The sequence below is a fragment of the Alnus glutinosa genome, chromosome 4, assembly GCF_958979055.1.
Source record: "Alnus glutinosa chromosome 4, dhAlnGlut1.1, whole genome shotgun sequence".
Classification (NCBI taxonomy): Eukaryota; Viridiplantae; Streptophyta; class Magnoliopsida; order Fagales; family Betulaceae; genus Alnus; species Alnus glutinosa.
Genome location: NC_084889.1, coordinates 7,801,580 through 7,821,643, shown reverse-complemented (window position 1 = coordinate 7,821,643; position 20,064 = coordinate 7,801,580). Strand labels below are relative to the sequence as shown.

At 37.0% G+C, this 20,064-nt stretch overlaps 2 protein-coding genes across 2 annotated transcripts; one reads left to right on the top strand and one right to left on the bottom strand.

The window, feature by feature from the left end:
• Positions 1 to 1,439: 1,439 nt before the first annotated feature.
• Positions 1,440 to 12,021, bottom strand: LOC133867021 (uncharacterized). The gene is made up of 11 exons (XM_062303691.1): positions 11,851 to 12,021; positions 11,729 to 11,779; positions 11,453 to 11,497; positions 10,661 to 10,780; positions 9,596 to 9,741; positions 9,370 to 9,517; positions 9,168 to 9,251; positions 7,886 to 8,001; positions 3,837 to 3,907; positions 1,992 to 2,082; positions 1,440 to 1,828 (listed from the first exon to the last, which is right to left on the bottom strand). Exons 1-11 carry the CDS (start codon positions 11,951 to 11,953, stop codon positions 1,601 to 1,603), a joined length of 1,203 nt encoding a protein of 400 aa, XP_062159675.1. The 5' UTR covers positions 11,954 to 12,021; the 3' UTR covers positions 1,440 to 1,600.
• Positions 12,022 to 14,187: 2,166 nt separating this feature from the next.
• LOC133865966 (uncharacterized) lies at positions 14,188 to 19,402 on the top strand. The gene is made up of 6 exons (XM_062302504.1): positions 14,188 to 14,529; positions 14,873 to 15,005; positions 15,184 to 15,287; positions 17,661 to 17,832; positions 17,932 to 18,072; positions 18,164 to 19,402. Exons 1-6 carry the CDS (start codon positions 14,480 to 14,482, stop codon positions 19,163 to 19,165), a joined length of 1,602 nt encoding a protein of 533 aa, XP_062158488.1. The 5' UTR covers positions 14,188 to 14,479; the 3' UTR covers positions 19,166 to 19,402.
• Positions 19,403 to 20,064: the final 662 nt, after the last annotated feature.

The window sequence follows — 20,064 nt, the reverse complement described above, 5'->3', positions numbered from 1 at the left end:
AGAGGGAGTGGAGCACTCCAACAAAGGCCATAGAATAGACATTACAGTGTAATAAATAAGTAATAATAATAACAATAAAATTAAGAATAGGTTAAATAAATGGCTCAGCCCAATGGCTTCTTGGCACAAGAAAGGGACTGTTAGAAGTTGCAAATTTTGAGATAGTCTCGTGAATAGGCTGTTTGGAGAAACTTTATGGTAAGAGATCTTGGTAGCCACGAAAGGAAAGATAGTACGATAACAACTACACCAAAGCTACTGAAAATGAGCTCCATTGCGATGTTCAACAAGGGAGGTACTCTGTTGATGATGCTTAGGGGACATCAGAATTGGATTTGGCTGTCTCCATAGGCAAAAGAAGGGGAATCAGCTGAAGGAGAAAGTGAAGGCGAGAGAATCAGCCGCCAAAAAATATTAAAAAAAGAAAAAGAAAAAAAAAGTGACACTATGTGGGTTACATACATGATGGGTGGTGCATACGTCAGCCAAGGTGATGGAGTGACATATGGGAAAAAGTGGAGGCAGACGGGTAGTAGATCCAACTACGAAAACAAAAACAAAATATAAGGGATAAAAAAATATATATAAGGGAAGAGCTCCTCTCCTCTCCGACACTTATTGGAAGGTCAATTAATAGGCTAAATTTTATAATTAGCCTAAACAATTGAGCAATCTTTTGGCCTTGAAAATTGAGGTAGAAATTTTTGTGTGAAGTCTAAGAAGAAAAGAAGGGAAATGCACAAAAAACTATATCAACACTTTCTCTAGGCTAATCGGAGAAAGGGTTGAGGGACTTTATGAGGTTCGTGCCCCTTCTAGTACCTCTTAAAAATGTCATTTTTGATATGAGAAAGGTTGAAAGATCTTTTAAAATTCGTGCCCGTTCTTATGCTTCTTGAGAATGCCGTCTTTGGTACAAGAAAGGTTGAGGGACCTTTTAAGGTTCGTACTCCTTTTTATGTCATCTTTAGTACAACATTACAAACTGCCTTAACTGGCAACCATCTTGCCATCTTTCTTGGCGTTTGTGCCAAAAAACTATAAGACGTGTTATTTATTTGGCACATTTTCTTTTATTTATATGCTTTCTTGCACTGATATGATTGTATTAAGGCTTATTGTAGGGTTGCCTCAGCCCTTTTTTTTTCTTTGTTTTGTTTTAATCTACCCTTTCCATTTCCCTCTTGTTGCTTGGGGAAGAAAAAAAAACACCCAAAGGAAATAATGTAGATTTCTTGCTATTCTTTTCTCTTCTTCCTTTTCTCCTCTTGTCTTCTTTATTCACTTGAAATGTTCCTCAACCGTGTTAAGGTTCATTTTCTAATTTTTTTTGTGACCAAATTTTGTGTATAAATCAAGTGTTTAAAGAGACAGAGGGCTCTAATTCTGTATTTGTTAACAGCAACATAAAATGGAACCGAAGAAAAATGAAGAAAAAATTTACAAAGAATATTACTTGTAAGAGCCCGAATATAATACCATGTGACAAATTTGGTCACGAAGCATATATTGTTAATGATCAACTTGTTTCCTTTGTAAATTAAAAGCTTTGCTACCCCAGGAAGACCTCAGATATTTCAAGGATAGAAAGCTTATTTGTTTACAGAAACTCTGCAATCTCAAAAACTCTGGCAGTTTCATCAATTGAAACTGAAACAAGGAAATCGCAGTTAGCAGATACAGATAGAGACTGAATTGCACCGTCATGGCCGCTGAAGGTCCTTATACAATCACCGGAGCGACCATCCCATACTCGTACCTTCCCATCAATACAACCTGTTGCCAGGTAATTAGATGCACCAAGCCATGTCAAGCATGTCACTCCATCCTGTCACAAGGTAGAAAGCCCCCTGTTAGATTGGTTATAGAAATCTTAATTACAGAGTTTAGTCCACCAAACACAGATGACTGGAGGCAGGCTCATTATAACTGGAAATTAATTAAGATATATAGAGCACTAATTTTATGCAACCATAAAATTTCTGACAAACCTCATGCTCGCATGTGCTACGAGGCATTGAGTGCTGCAGATCCCAGACTACAAGCTTCTTGTCCATGCCTCCTGTTGCGGCCCAGTTAGAGCTGGCATGCACAATTTTGAGTCATAAAAGTGTTACCAATAGACAACATCAATAGAAAGTCATATCAATTACATATTTCTCCAACAAATATGAAAATTGTAAAAGATCTTATGATCTTATGTTTTTCTTCAATGAGGCTGTCATTTTGGGAGAAGAGAAACTACGAAAAAGAAATTATAAGATCTTATTACTTTTATCTCTTCAAAGTTACATAATCTTTTAGTTCTTTTTTTTTTTGATAAGTAAATCTTTTAGTTCTTATTTGCTCGTAGCAGTCTTGCATACCTCAGCATTCTTCAACCCATTCAGAACAATCAATACTTGGGCTATTCAGTTCAGAAAGTTTACTTAGAACTAAAATAATGCAAGGTCCAGAGAGTGAAATATATAGCAGAGCCACTTAAGCAATTCACACGCTGACATCAAGAAGACAGACACAACTCAGGGGATTGAGTGCATTGATTTGATGAACAAATGTCTCCTACAGGAACCCCCAGGAGACCTCTCAATTTGATAGAGAACTCAAAAGCCATCAAACGTGTGATTGTTCTCCTCTCTCCATATTGTCCACGTAAGGCAAAGGGGGGCTGCTTTCCAGTTAAAACTGTTTCTATGCCTACCAAAAATACCTTTCCAAGTGAAATACACCTCACCACTTTCTGGGGCAACAACAACCATTAAACCCCAAAAAAACAAAGGACCATAACTCTCAAGCAATGAATTAACTGGTGATCAACCAAATCAAAGCACGATAGGCATGTAGACATCCGATAATATCAATCCAAATTAATTATATTTTAAACTACTTTATTTCCCCTCCTTTTCCAACCAAATAATACTTGTTTATATTATCAGGGATAAAACTTCATGCTGCTGTTTTACCCTGCCTACCCTTATCTACTGATTTGTTTCTCAGATGAAGTCCGATTCAGAATGCAATGGGGTATCAAAGTGAATATGCACGCCACTTGGGAGCTTGATGAGCTATGGAGCTTACATGACAATATTAGTCTTGAGTCTTAGCACTTAGTTGGCTTCTGCCTTTTGTTTTGTGGTCTTATGTGTCAGGTTGGATCAGTTTTGTGGGTCTTTTAGGTTCACTTTTTGGTCCCAGTATGTTGACTTGGGCCAACTTGGTCCAACCCAAGTTTGGTTGATAGGAACCTATTTAACTAACGACACAATATTTTCTCAAGCAAATAAATGAATGAAAGAAAAAAATTGACAGCTTCATGATTTATTGGTGTCATGTCAGGATGCATAAGCATCTATTCTTACCAGTAATGCCTACCTATCTAGGTTCGATGCCTAGGTTTCTTCTATTTTCTTCTTTCTCTTCATTTTTACTCTTTATCGACTATTTTTTACTAAGCACTATTCTGGCCCCTTAAAACAATGAAAATCCTACTTGTAGCCAGTTCCTTGTTCTTTTTCCTCCTACTAGCTAGGTGGTTTCTTTTGTAAACTTCATGTGTACCTGAGAGCGCCTTTAATGATATTTCAATTACTTGTAAAAAAGAAAACAAAAAATTATAGCGCCCAAATCTTCTTCCCAAAATCTTTACTACATACCCTCCTTTTCTTTAAGTTTCATGCTGAATAAAGATGCTGCTCCAGTTTTGGTGTCAAACATCCTGTCCTATGTCTTTCATTTCAGATATGCACTAAATCTTAAAAGCTCTCTTAGTACAAATATTCTTTTACAATTGGCAGTTAATAGAACCTCCTTAACGATGAAGAGAGAGATTAGCTTACCTTGGTCCTTGGCTTGGTGCAAAACCAATACATTCAATTGAATCTGAGTGAGAATCCAGTTTGCTAACAACCTGTTGGTAGCAACACGCAAGTCTATTAAAGGGTTGCATTTAGATTAGATATAACCACATCCACCATATACTTTGATCACATTAAACAAGAAAAGATATAGACATATGCAGACAAAATGTATCAATTATCAACTGAAATATACTTAATAAATAAATAAACAATATATATATATATATATATATATATATATATATATATATATCAACTAAAATGCCATCAAAATGGACACTAAAATGTGAATAGGAGGCACAATCAACCTAGCTGAACTGAAGAAGTGAAAAACAATCAAACGTACTAGTATAAAAAAAATCAATTTTAAACATGCTATAACACCTAGGGGCCCTGACAAGCCAGACTCCAAGTTCACCATGATACACGGGCACAAAGGCGCACCCCATGCAAGCTTATTTGGCTCCACGAAGAAAGCCAAAAAGGAGTTGAATACTATAGAGTATAGCCAAAAAGAAGGTGAGACCTAAAGAACCCTGGGTAGCTCTCAGCTCTAGCATTGAAAAATAACACAAGCAGTCCTTAACCCTCAATCAAATCTGACTAGAGAAGGGAGGCTAGAGGCTCCAGAAACACATGTAGCCAGCATTATCACAAGGGCAAGGATTCAGTGGCAGACACCTAGAGAAACATCCTTGACCATCCAGTAACATGCCCCCCACATGGACCATGTCTCTTGATGGTATGAATTCCAAACACAGACAGGCATAATACCAACTAATAATGAACACTAAAATAGCAGTACCACATCAGACAAAGGCATAATACCAACTAATAATGAACACTATAATAGCAGTACAGCATCAATATTCTCATCAAACACCATCCTGCATGTGAGGGAAAGCCAATTAATAGACCCAGTGTCTTCTTACAATAGATGCCGCCCCTGAAAATCACCATCATTTAACATTTTTGTCTGACCTAGGTGTGGACACCTTTTATGTCCAAGTGTTTAGAACTTCCAATCCTTAGGATTTCATTAGCCATCAATAAAATGCAGTCTAATATATTCCACAATCAGGAACCACATAAATCTAAAAGGATCTTGCCCTTCAACGACGAGCTATGTTGCTAGAGCTTTGGTATGGGTATTGGGTGCAGGTAAGTATCTAGGGGTCTTTCTTTCTTAATGTTCAAGATCTAGAATGGATTCGGCCAAAACTTTGGGTATGGGTACATAGACATCACATTGTCATAATCACAATTATTATTTTTGTATTCCTACATCAGAGATTTAGTATTGGGCCAAACTCTCATGATAGAGGCGCATCCATGCCAAAATCAAAGTAGGCCCACTATTCCGCTTGGATTGGCCTACAATCTAGCCTTCTAAGCAGCATTTTGTTATCAATTATATGAATTCCAAAGCTATAAACATTCCATAAGTATTTTTCAGCCCAGAAAAATTTATCTTTTTGTTGTTTTCAATCTTGTTTTCCATCTTCTTTTTTCTTTTCTTCTTTTATAAGTAATAAACTAATCTCATTGAAAGCGTAAGGCATCTCTACGTACACAGGAAGTATACAAAAGGAACCACCTAATTAGAAAAAATAAAACGAACAAGGAAGTAACTATAACTAATCGAAAGAGGAGACACGCCGCCGTCCATAAATACAATGTTTCGTAGAACAAGGATAAAATTTCCCCCAGCGTCCTCTCCCTGTCCTCAGTTTCTATCATTCATTTCCCTCCACAAACACCAAAAGAGGCATGCAAGCACCATTTTCCACACTGCAGCACTCCTTGGCTTGCTAGAGGACCACCAACAATCATACAGATCAACAATATGTCTAGGCATAACCCGGGACATCCCAAAACAACTAAAAAAAGCACTTCAAATGGCGGAAGCCACATCACAATGAAGAAAAAGGTAGTCCACAAACTCTCAATTCCTCTTGCACATGCAACATCTGTCCATCACGATGACGTGCTGCCTCTTGAGATCATCCAACATGAGGATCTTACATAGAGCCGCCGACCAGGCAAAAAAAACCGATCTCAAAGGAGCTTGAGTCCACCATACACTCTTCTAGGGAAAGCGGCTACCTACAGGAAAAGCCAGAGAGCTATAGAAGGATTTGACCTTGAACAATCTTCTTTTGGATGGAGCCCACCATAGCTGATCTTCACATCCTCTTCTCACTCTAACTGAACGCAACACCTGGAGAAAAGAAGAAAAGACATCCATCTCTCAATCATGCGCCGCTCTAGCAAAGCTCACATTCTATTGGTTGGAGCCGCCCAAAAACTCCAAATTAGCCGCAATAAAGGCGTATCATATAAAACTGGAAAAGCAACATTTTTTGCACCGCTTCCCCACACCACTAGTCATGCCAAAAGCCGATTCTGGAACCATCTCCCCCCTCAAATCTAAAGCTAGAAAACTTTTCCCACCATTTCTTGATATTCTTTCACAACCCCAACCCAAAGGCTCTTGTAGGCTCAAGAGAACACCACCCTCCCCATAAATTGTCATATTTAGAGTACACTATTATTCCCCACCAAGCCTCTCTCTCAAGCCCATAGCGCCACAACCATTTACCTAAGAGAGCGCGATTAAGCACCATCTTTTCCATGATCTATTGATCCAATGTTGGAATTTCTTTTCAAAAGCTTTGTTTGAGTCAATAGCTTTGGAATGTAACATGCATTTGCAAAACCCAATCAAATCTAAATGGGATCTTAGTTCTTCTTGCTCTGATATCTCATCCCACTTATAGCTTACTTAGTATGCTTAGATGATCTGCTAAAAAGCCCTTGCCATTCCAATTAACTATGCCCATCTTAACGGCACTTGCCTAACTTAATTTGCTGCCATCTAACTAAAGAGACTAGCCAAATAAAAAAACCTTAAAAAAAGGCAAACTCAACTCAAGCAAACCATAATCAATCCCAATCAAATTGGTCAACTAAACTACCAAAAGACAAAAGAAAAAATAAGAGAGGAATTTGAGGACTGCCAAATGCATGTACTTAGTCTTCTCTCCCTCAGGATTCACCATATATAAGAGGATTACATCCACAGTCAGTCCCTATACTGTCAAACAATGACTCCATTTCATCTCAACCCATCTCAACGCTCCCCAAACTTGGCGATCCCACTCAAATCCAAATGGGTCCAATTTGCTTGCCTAGTAGCGTGTCGCAGACCAGACCTCCACCATCCTTGACCACTGTGATTCTGAGGAGCCTTCACAAGATCACCCTTGATCAGTTGAAGCTGCACCTTGAGCTCTTGCCTTGGTGCACTGAGATTTGTACTACATCCAACCACACCTGAGCAAATCAGGTCCATGGTTCTCCTATTTTTTCTTCTCTTTTTGTTATATTTTAAGTTAGGAGATTGCTGTGTCAAAATCTCAATCAGCATGTCAGATGTGTACACATACTGTGTCATCAAAACAATTAGATACCCTGGGGTAAAATGCTGTGTTAGATCAATATAGCTGATGAATCAGATGAGATCAACTCTTCCAGTGCACAAGTCTACATTGGCACACATGTAGAATACACCAACATGAAGAGCTCCTTTGTACTATTGATTATGTATTCAATTAGCACATATAATTCATATTATAAATTTTTAGAAGCAAAAACATAATCCCAGCATGCCTGAAAATTGCCCAACAAGAATTTTCTTAAATGTTGCAGCAACTTCTCATTGCTACTTTGAGCAGCATAATTAGGTAATTTGCTCCCATGGTTGTGTATATAATTATGCCTCACCATGGATTTAGAAGGATTTCAAAGCTTGCACCTTAAGGATCAATTTAGTGAGGCTTGAGGTACCATCCCAAACTTATCATACTCACACAATAAGGCAAGATGGCCTCAAAAGAACCCGTGTAGAACCTGGGTTTGACTCGCGCGAGATGCACCCCTTAAGCCCTCTTTTATTCATCCAAAAAAAAAAGATGATTTACAGAAAAATAAAACATTAGGATATTAAATGCAGCGAATGTACTTACCCTCCCAGTTGTTATATTCACAATGCATACAGAACCATCCTTAGAACCGGTAAGGGCACATGTAGAATCGGGGCTTATTGCCATGCATGTAAGTCCCTGAGCGTGATAGGGATGACCTGAGAAGACAAAAGTTCCAAGAACATCAAACAAAAGCTCAAAAAAAGTACTATCAATTTTCATACCAATATTCTTTAAATAGAAATCCTAGAGTTCCCAAATTTTTCTTCCAAAATTTGGTCCCCAAATGCTGTGTCAATTCTATGAGATGGTGACACATTTTTCAAAATAATAAATCACATGGGATTGTGACACATTATTTAGAGACCAAATTTTGGATAAAAAATTTAGGAAGTGTAGCATTTCTCTTCTTTAAAAATGAACAAAACTATCCCAATTCAGAGAGAATATTCCCGCTTCTCAGTTCCTGTTTTTTGTAATTCTTGTAACATCACTCTTATGGGCCATAGTTATGGGCAATGGGTCTATTTTATTAATAGGTGAGTCTTATTTAGTTTATCGGCTTTGGTTCAATCCGATAAGGAGTTTGTTCACTATGAGAAACTACATCTAGAGTCTATACAAGTGTGCCCTTGTATTAAAAATGATAAGAGTTGATTAATAGAAAAATTGAGAGTTTTGCTTAGTGGAAGGTCTGTATGCCAAGAGTGCTTCTTATTGTTCTTTTTCTTTCGTGGGGACTGTTCACAGCCTCTGGATAAATTCAATCTCAGCTTCTTCTCACCTCTTTCGCAACCCCAAAACAGACCCTCTCCTTAACCCTATCGAAACCCAGAATCCAACATATATTCCACGGCCTTTAGCCACCAATTAATACCAAAGAAAGAAACCCTAACATGCCTATTTTTACTACTGCCCAGAATTCTTGCAACCTATTTTCTTTATTTTAGCCCCCTTTTCACTGATTTAAATCCAGTCTTTTCCAAATCGCACTCAAACCATAAACCCTATACATCCTTATATTTCCAAACCCTTAACCTAAATGCACCAAAGCACAAGTAGATAGATCCTCTAAATCTGTCCTACATCATAAGGTACAGCAGATGGACAAGCTTCTTTACATTCTCCTTGAAGTGGCATCAGAAACTTTGTGCTAATATTTCCAGTTTCCACCAAGCAAGTTTGCAGATCATCAAGAAATTTATCCATTGTCACTTGGTTTCAGGGTTTGACAGTTCCTCTTATACTTTCTTGTCTTAAGGTTGAAACTTTAACTATGTCACTTTTCAAGGGAAAAACAAACCAGAAGATTTAAATTACGTACCTCCTACGACATGAATGTTTTTTCCACTTTTTGGATCCCATATCCTCAAAGTTGCATCATCAGAACCGGTACAGACTAGTTTACCTTAAGCAACAAGAAAAAGGCTTATTATTATTATTTTTTTAAAACGAAATAAATAATATCAATAATAACAAAGGTTCTTTAACCAGAAAAATCACCAAGAAGAAGAGTAGATAGATACCATCAGGGGTAAAATCGCCACATGTTACACTACCACCATGTCCTGAAAATGTATTGATACAGGCACCTTTGTCAGCATTCCACATCCAAACAGTGGAATCCTCTGAACCAGCTAAGACCAAATGTCCTCTTGGATGCCACCTGATCCACTGAGAGGGAAACTCATAGTCATTTTCAATAAATGATAGCATAACGATAATATGTTTAAAGGTACATAACAAATTTACCTCAATCCCCATTCCAGGACCTTCAAGTGAACACTTGAGATTTCCTGACTGTATATCCCAGATTTGAATAAGTCCACCCAAGCATCCAGATGCTAGCAACTGTCCATCAGTGCTAAAGGCTAAATTACTGACAGAATCCCCATGACCTAAAGAAAAATTTATAAGAGGTTTGGTTGAAAAATAGGTGATGAATGGCCACAGGACCCAACTTATGCATGTTTTACAACTTCAGCAACAACAGACAGAAGAAGAATTTGGTTCATTTGGAAACCACAAGTGCAAATACTTATAACAAAATAAGAAGCAGAGCAACGTACAACACCACTGGAATTTAAAAAAGAGGCGGGATTCCTTACATTTAAAACTTTTACTAGGTTTTTAAGGTTGCCTCACTAAAGAGGAGTGTATCATATGAAATATCGAAAATGTGCTGAAGTTTATTAAAAGCAATTAAAAAGTAGGGGCCAATTTCGAATCGTCAAAAGAAAAATAGATAGTCAATTTAAGATAATGAGCATGGTATTCCACAATATTAAACCATTACATCTAAATCATCTTAAACACCCAATATTTTTCTCTTGTACTATTCTTTAACATCTAGAAACATCCTTGAATAGAGAGGAAAACCCCCAAATGTATTCTTTTAAGTTTGACTCATTTTATCCAAAAACTGATTGTTTTTGCCAAAAAAAAAAAAATCACAGATAGGTTGGCTATGGAATGAATTGCTCATCTTTTTTAGTTTGCATAAGATCAACTATTAGTTTAATGTTTTACTTTCAATTTTTCTTAATTAAAAACCATGAAATTAGTGGTGGCAGCAATTTAACTCCTCCAATTTGAAAGAAAATTCCAAAGCTAGTCAACACTATAAAAGTAAATCTTTAATAACCTCAAGTGGTTTTCATTTCTTTCAAAAAAAAAAGTTTTATCAAGTTAACTTTTTAACAAATTAATAAGTTGTATCATGAAAAAATTGTTACTTGATCCCATTGGAGGAAAATTCTGGCTCTGCCACTGTAAGTGAAAAGAGAAAACTACGTAACTACTGCACCAATCACGTACCTTGGAGCTCAAAAGCCCAATCTCCTTGTCCAATCCTCCAAAGAAACCCTTTGTCATCTCCACCCCCAGTTGCCACTAACCTAGCATCAGTTGGGCTGCAAGCAACCGTGTAAAGCTCACCTGTTAAAAATAAAAATCATACAAATGAAGGAGGATGTATCCATAAACATGAATTTCTCAGTATAACACATGGAATATATTCTGCTTCAGACATGCATCTATGAAAGTCAAAGCCATATTGTTCCCAACCCAACAAATGAATAAATATAATCAATTAATCCATATACATAACTTACACAAACTAAGAATTAGAGAATGAAGTAATAGCCTAATGTTTTCATTTTTCTCTTCCTAGTTAGGTGTTTCCATTTATATACTTCCAGTGTACTTAGAGGCGCCTTACGCTTTTAATAAGACTAGATTTACTTATAAGAAATAAAAAAAAATAAAAAAAGTAATAGCCTAAAGTTTCAGCATACAAAAAAGTTAATTTAGTACCAGGTAAATCCCTCAAATATAATACGGGGTAGAAAAATCTTCACTCTTTTATTATCACGCTAGCACAAAAAGAAAAAGGGTGTGAATGTAATTCCAAAACTCATCAAAAAAAATATTTTCTTTTCCACTTGTTCAATTGGAGTTCTACTCCTTTCGAAGAGCCAGTAAACTTACGTACTAAAAAAATCAAATTTGGATAGTAACTTCCAGCTATGTCATTCTACATATACTCTAACCTAGATAGCTCAAACTGCTCAACCATCCCAATTAAACAGATAAATTGAAAACTCTTACCGGTATGACCAGTGAACACGTGCATGGAATCATCATCGGGCTCCTCTGAAACCAACCAAAACAGATTATTCCCATCAATTTGTTAGAATATTAACTAAATGATTAAGTCCACCATTTCCTATCAGTTTAAGCTCTTGGTATTGTATTGAAAATGAATCAAATAATATATATATTTACAAAAAAAAAAAAAAAAAAAAAAACGCATACATAGAAAGTGATATTAAGAAGCTAGATGAATGGAATGGGATATGGATGAATTGAAGCTGGGTGGCGTACCGAAAACATCGGCATCAGAGCCGGCTTCATCTTCTTCTGCATCAGGAAGATCTGCGTCCACAAAACACACACACATGAATACATATTCACAAGTAAAGCGAGGGAAAGAGAGGAGGAAGGACCTTCTTCATCGATAGGGAGTTCGTGGACGATATCGGACTCATCGAGAAAGACCTCGCCGTCATCGTCCTCTTCGTCGTGCTGGTGTGGGGTTGGGCTCTTCATCGCCCCTTTCCCTTTTCCTTCTCTGCTCGGTGGAGTCTTCACAGAGCTAACTGATAGAGTTTTTTGAGAGAGGGGGTTTTCAGGGGGTTTTAAGCTTACAAGGTTAAAGCCCCCTCAATTGTAGGCCCAAGCCTATTGTCTGCCTCGGCCCAAACCATGTTCCCTCTTCTCTTCTTCTTCTTCTTCTTCTTTTCTTTTTTTCTTTTTTTTTTTTTTTATAAAAAGAAAGAAAGAAAGAAAGATGGATCATGGATGAGTGGACAGGAGATTGAGAGCTCAATTTCTAATTTGATGAAATTAAGAAGCCTTTTGAAATTGAGACCTCTAGATTCTAATTTGATGAAATTTAAGGCTATTATATTTGGCGTAAAATGTTTTTAGTTGAAAAATATTTTTAACGAAATTATTTTTTTAAAAAAAAATCCTAAAAATATTTGTTGGCGTAGCAATGGTGGAACAACCAGCAATTTCCGATCTAGCGAACTCTTAAAAATATTTTTTAACATTTGACTCGTATAAAAAATGAGCGATAGTGAAAAACGGCCCCCAACTTTTGGCGATGGTCCTATAAACTCTGGTTGTGGTCCACGAACCCTAATAGTAGTCCGACAACTTCCAGTAGTAGTCAATCGATGGTACGCAGCTTCTAACTATGGTCAGGTGAGCTTTGTAATTTGAGAAAGATAAGCTCAAATTTAAAAAATAATATACGATTTTAAAAAGGAAAATCATTTTATGGAAATTAAATAAGATTTTCTGGTCAACAAAAAATGTTTTCGGTTTGACTATGATTTTTTACGGTACCAAACATTTTAAAAAAAAAAAAAAAAAAAAAAAAAAAAAAAAAAAGAAGAGGAAGGAATGAAAAATATTTTATAGGCTTTCCACCACGTTATAGTCTATAGACTTTTTTTTTTTTTTTTTTTTTTTTGAAGAATATAGTCTATAGACTTGACAGTCGGAGATCTGCTCATATGACTATCATTCTATTGATGTGTCATGGATTAATTTATAATTTTTTTTTAAAAAAAAAAACACCACACTTCTTGTGGTCGGTCAACATCTATGACTATGAACCATGAAGGACAGACTTCCCCGACCAATACCATACAGGTTTCAACTCTATGATATTCAAGTAAATGATATTTTATTGTCTTTTTTCTTTTTCTTTTTCTTTTTTAGGCACTTAGGTTTTATTATCAGATACTGTAAAGTGTTATACGGGTTGCGGATGAGTAATGTTATATGGAATAATAGAATTTTTCTTGTTTCTTTTTAAATATAATGTAATTTTTAAAATTATCATTAAATTAAAGATAATTATTATTAAATTTTGATTCAATAATAATTTTAAAGTCACAGCCAAATACTTTATAGTATGAGTTGATTACAGCATGCCAAGCCTTTATAAGATTTTTCGTTTGGCATTGAAATTAAATTACAGGCACTGCCGTTTGTTCGGACCCTCATCAATTCTTTTGAGTTACTTTTTATATTTCCTTTAGCATTCGTTGTGCCACGTGTTTTCAATAATTTTTTTTTTTTAAAAAAAAAAAAAAAAAAATAGGTGGTGGGTGTTACTCGAATAAAAACCAGATTAAAAATCCTTTAGAAATGATGGCAGGTTGAGCTTTGGCACTCAAGTAAGTAAAATGTAACATTCTCCATTAGGGTGGTTGTTCAATGGCCTAAGACAATTTTCAAAGTAATTAGGCAAACACTAAAATATGGGTTTGAATCACGCAACGAAAATTTCTATGTTTGATTAGTGTAAATTACAGTAGTTTTCATTAATGTTATGGTGGAGCTGAGTCAAACTATGGCTCAAGTCAGATTTGAGAGAACGCTTGCAGTTTTCACTATCTAAGCTCTTTTTGTGTAGCTCCCAACAAATACGTACTACAATAATCACGTGGTTGACTCAAACTATGGCTCAAGTCAGACTTGAGAGAACGCTTGCAGTTTTCACTATCTAAGCTCTTTTTGTGTAGCTCCCAACAAATATGTACTACAATAATCACGTGGCTGACTCAAACTATGGCTCAAGTCAGACTTGAGAAAACGCTTGTAGTTTTTACCGTCTAAACTCTTTTTGTGTAGCTCCCAACAAATACTTACTACTATAATCAAGTCCAAGTAAAAAAAATATATATATATAAAAAAGAAAAGAAGAAGGGGGAAGGGAAGGTAAAATGTAACATTAAAGGAACACCCCATGTAGATGTAGGTTAGCGAGAAGCATCCTCAAGGGCTCAAAAGTGTCCCACAAAAATTGAGATGACAAGCGTCTAGCGGGGCGGTTCACACCTGCGATTTGTTTATTTGGTGGTTACCTTCACTCGTAAGGAAACAGATACCGCGTCTGGTCCGTAAGCTCAAACTCTCTTTGGTCTTGGGTACCCACTATCCTCCACTCCCTCTTCTATTTGAATTATCCGATTCCGTCTCTTCCTCGATTATCAAAGATCCAATTTTTTTTGGACGATTTGGGATCAGGGTCTGATTGCGATCGAAAAGGATTGGATCATGTCGATGCTCGACTCCTTCTTCAACAAGGGCTTCAAAGCTGCCAAATGGTCTCTTTCTCTCTCTCTCACACACACACAGTTTTTTCTGCTTTATTTCAGATTGACTTCTTGTCCTTTTTGTGTCCTGTACAACTATTGGGCATGCGATAGTTAGAATTTCCTTTCTATCTTAGTTTCTCGGCTACTAAACGAAGGGATCATGAATTGTTAATTCAATCTGCGTACTGTAAATTAAAAAAAGAGAAAAAAGGGGATTTGTTTATTGTTTCAAAAGCTTTTTGGGTTTGCAATATATAAATCTAAATCCTTGTGATATATATAACAGTTAAGCTTTTTGGGTTTGGTTGAAATTTAATTCCTTGTGTATCTTTGATATATAATTACACAACAGTAAAACCCTGCTGAAACTGACAATTCCGAGGATAAAGTTGCTGAGGAATAGGAGAGAGATTCAGATAAAGCAGATGCGCCGAGACATTGCCAAGCTTCTTGAGACGGGTCAAGAAGCCACAGCTCGCATTCGGGTAATAACTGCGTTTAGATATTCTATATCAGCTTTCTTTTTGCTACGGTATTTTTTAAAAAAAAAAAATTTATGCAAAGTATGTGAACCCTTGCCTTTAAATTAAAAATGGAAAAATGAAGATCTTGGTGGCAATGCCGGGTGGTAATTGAATTGATTTGTTGAGATTTCACTTTCAGGTCGAGCATATTGTGAGAGAAGAGAACATGATGGCTGCACAGGAGATCATTGAGCTGTTCTGTGAGCTTATTACAGTCCGCCTTCCGATTGTTGAATCACAAAGGTTTTAATTTTTAATCAAACAAATTGCTCCACTTGTCTTGTATTATGATTTTTGCTTTTTGATTACTTAGTATTTTGGTATGTTGTTACCTATCAAAAAAAAAAAAAAAAAAAATTGGTATGTTGTTGGATTCTTGTTCCAAATTATGCTTTTGTTAAATTAGCAAAAAAGCAGTGAACCTATAAGCTGAATTCGATTACATCCTAGGTGTCAGAAACCAGTCATGCATTGAAATGTTGAAGTCTTCGGTCTTGTGGTTCAGAAGTTTGACAAAAGTGGGGGTATCAAACTTCGACAACATTGGCAGTTCACTGAACTTTGAATCAAAAGGGTCATTACCGAGTGCTGATCTCACTTAAATGGAGTCCTGTTCTGGGTGGCTTTGAATACAATCCTACCCTTTAGCATTTTTTTTCCCTGTTTGGCCTGAAGTGGCTGCATTCATGACCCAAAAAATGAAAAAGAGTCTTGATGTTTATGATTAAAACAAAAACAAGGTCTTAGTTCTGGATCTATTTGCGTGTTGGCTAACTTCAAAGTATAAAATTTGTAGAAAGTGTTCGATAATTCCTGGCATTGTCTTAATGTAGGCTCTATTTAAGTAGTAGTTTTAAGGTTTTGGTTAGTAACTGATGTTGGATGTGCTTGTTTGCGGACCTATATAGTGACAGCCTACGATCATGTATTGGAGGAAAATTTTGAAAGAGATATGTAGAAATTGAGGTGTTGAGTAACTGGAGAATGATGGTCGTTTTGGATTATTATGACACTGAATACCGAAGAATTGCTCTCTGATTTAGGAAAAAAATAATTAACAAGTTAATCTACATTCAATGTGTGTCCAATGAGAAATAAGTTTTTTTTTTTCTTTTCTTTCTCTTGGTGTGTAATAAATTTATTGGAAAAGCTGAAAAGGTACACCAGTAGTGCACATCACACTCTTACAATCTAACATTAGAAAGAGCAACAAAATCAAAGGCAATGAAGAGCATTGGATACTACCTAGAATTGTTATCCCATCATACTAGGATCATAAAAACAAAGAGTTAATACCTGACTATTCTGTTTTTGCCAAATGATCCACTTCAGACAAAGAGGAACTGCACTCCACATCCTGCCCCTCTAGGAGCCACCAAATTTCCCCTCCAGTAAGATATGTGTTTGTTTAATTTTTTTAACATCAAACCAAAAACACTTTGATCTGTTTGAAAAGATTCAAAGTGCCATATAAAGACTCCATTGTAGCAAGTACTTTTATACATATCATCAACCAAAATTCCCATATTAGTTGATCGGCATACTTGATCACTAGAACCCCCTTCCTCGCATAAATGTGCACACAGACGACGAAAAGAAAAAGCAAAAAACAGAAGAAACAGGCAATAAATAGAGGAACACAAAAGATAGTTTCTGTACAAACATGCATATGTATAAAAGGAAACAGTAGTTAGTAGATGACATGCCCGTGGTTTTTTGTGAAAATGTGTTCAGTATGTACTACATTATTGTACTTTATTAGACCTCCATGCTGCTACTTTACCTTTGAAACTTGTGACATGGAGCTGCATGTATCTTTTTAATCATTATTTCAGCTTAAATGTTAGAACTGCCTCTTGAGGGGGTTGATATTACATTGGATCAGTTTTCACCAGATAGATTTAAGGTCGTCATGTGCTAGGACTTGCAAGAAGCTGAGCTTATTCATTGCTGATTCCAGCTTAGTAGTGGTCTAGTGGGCTCTGCAGATAATGTTGGGACTGAACATGTTGCTTCACCACCTGAATTGATGTAGTTTGGTGGTTATGACCTTGTGGGTATCAAATTCATTGAGGTCACCAATGCCATTGGTTGTCGGAAGCTTTGCATATTTTACTGTGTAATGGTTTTTGAAGAAGTATTTGATGAGTCCAATGAGTTATCTTTAGTTTTAATGGAAATTTCCTGCAGTTCATTCTGTTGATTTGTCTGTGATTCCCAATATTCCCTCCATTTGGCATAATGCCATGATATCAGCTACTTCATTGGTTAAGTCACCATTCCAATTTCTTATTACCTCTGCATAAAAGGTCATTGGTAGCTTGCTTTTGAATTTCCTGGAGCTCTACATTAGTTAAGACTGTTAATTTGTTTATGCTTCCCAATATTCCCACCATTTGTTCCTGCTAATCTCATGAATGCTATTGTATATGCGTGCTGCTTGGTTTGTTAGATTCAGCAATTAATTTCTTGTAAACCTCAAACAAAAATTCTAACACTCATCAGAAGCTTTCTAGTTTTTTTTTCCCTATTCAAACGAGAGCTTTCTGGTTACTCACAGTCAATACTCACGCTATCTTCAATAATTGAATATATATAACCCTCAACATTTTTCAGGGAATGTCCTCTAGATCTGAAGGAAGCAATATCCAGTGTTTGCTTTGCAGCACCAAGATGTGCGGATCTACCAGAGTTGCTGCATGTTCAAATGCTATTTACATCCAAATATGGAAAGGAATTTGTATCAGCTGCATCAGAGCTTATGCCAGATTGTGGTGTTAATCGCCAGGTTTCATGCACTCTATCTTTTGGTTTGACTTAAGTGTGAGGATAACTATTATTTACTCCTTTATCCGTTTATGACATATTCCTCTGAATTATACTTCAGTTAATAGAACTGCTATCAGTTCGTGCCCCTTCACCCGAGAAGAAACTAAAGCTTCTGAAAGAAATAGCTGAAGAGCATGAGTTGGATTGGGATCCAGCTGCCACTGAATCAGAGTTTTGCAAAACTCATGAAGATTTATTGGTATGTGAAATACTTGCCTGCCTCATACTCTTATCTATTCTCAAATCCTTTGTTATCTCTCTTCGTCCCTCACATTTCATTTTCTTTTCAGAACGGCTCAACACAGTTTGTAAGTGGGTCTAAATTGCCCCTTCCTCAAGAAAAACATGATGAGACATTGTATTCTACCCCTGAACAACCCTACAAAGAACAGCCAGAGTCTGATTCCGGCTTTGATGTGTTAGATCTTCCCGAAGTTCCTAAGTCATCATTACAGTCAAGCGCAAGTGTTGCTTCAGCGCCAGCAGTGTTCCCATCTTTTCAAGCTGCTCCACATCCTAATATTGGTCATGAATCACCAAAGCATTCTGGAGTTATTGAAAATCCATCACAGGAGCCGCATTTTGAACCTGAGGAAGTGATGCAAGAAAGATCAGTGGAGAACGAAAATGAACAACCTAGTGTTCCAGTTGGTGGTGGAGAGGATAAACAATTCCTGCCATTTATCTCTCCTCCATCCTTATCTTCTGCATCATTTTCTGCAACACATAGTAACCCACCAGCCACTCTCTCAAGAGCAAAAAGTGAGGCCAACGTGGACTTGCAGGATGTCTTGGCTGCAGCTCAGGCTGCTGCAGAAAGTGCTGAACGTGCAGCAGCCGCAGCTCGCTCAGCCGCTAGCCTTGCAAAGGTCAGAATCGATGAGCTCACCAAGAAAAGTAGCGACCAGTTCGTTGAGAATAGCTGTGAGGAGCGGTTTGATAACGATGTTCCTGACCAGACAGGTTCTAAGGAAAACCCACATTTTGATCATCAAAGCTTGTTTGGCAATTCCAATGATGTTTTAAACTCCCCTGAGTCCCATCAAGATGGTGAAGACTTCCGGAGATCAGAGACATCAAGTTTTGACACACACAAAGTGGATTTTGATTCCTCTCTTACCAATGATCATGGTTTTGAAAATGAGCTTGCTCATCACCAGCCCCAGAGATTACCTTCAATGGATGATGACCCGTATTTCTCATATCCGAACTTGTTTACATCACAGAATTCAGGTCTTGGATCTTCTGCTCATTCCTCCACAGATAATTCCCGATCCACCCATGAGGTCTAACTTGAATTATGTACCCATGAGGCCTTTGCTCATCTTTGTTCAAGATCATACTGCAGAGTGGATGTAACGTTCAGTTATGGTTTTTATTTTTATTTTTTATTTGTAAAGAGCGCAGTTATTAGGTATATAATAGGCGTGTAATTTGCGTCAAAAGGTCTCCCGTGTTTATGAACGTACTGCTTTTGCAGTTGTGAAACTGCCCTCGATGGTAAATGCTATAGTTTGTTGAGTGTGCAATATTTTTATATTATTTTGTTATTGTCGACAAACAATTTTTTTTTTTTTTTTTTTTATTATTTAATGACGAAAAACCTTTCTAAGGCAGGGGTACTTCATGTGTCTACCTTTGTCAGGTAAATCTTGAATTCGTGTAAAGCGCTTCCTCTACACGGATCGGGTAATACTTTAGCTTTACCGGTAGCGGGCTGTACCCACCCCTGCCAGCATTAAATGTTATTGTCGATAAACATTTAATGATGTGATTATATGGACATCTCGTTATTCATGTCCAGTAGGATATAATTCATGTTATAAGAATTTTATAGGTCATTCTTCCGACCCAAAGTTGCATGCTTTGGCGGTTAAGTGAACTTCGAAAATGGAGGTTACATATCCGTTGGGAGATAAAAAGAGGATAAAAATTCTCGAATAGCATTACTTTATTCAACTATACTAACTTGGCATTGTATAGTAGCCCTTAAATTAGCCATTCTTGGTATAAATACCTAACGGCTACTAAACACTACCAAACGGGGGTGGATGAGCCACTCCAAGGCTCCTAGGGTGGTTTGGCCACCCCTATTTTGTAAGTTAGGGGTGGCCGAACCACCACTAAGAGCCTTGAGAGTGGTTTAGCCATCTCCTAACTGGCCATAGGAGGTGACTTGAGCCATTCCCAA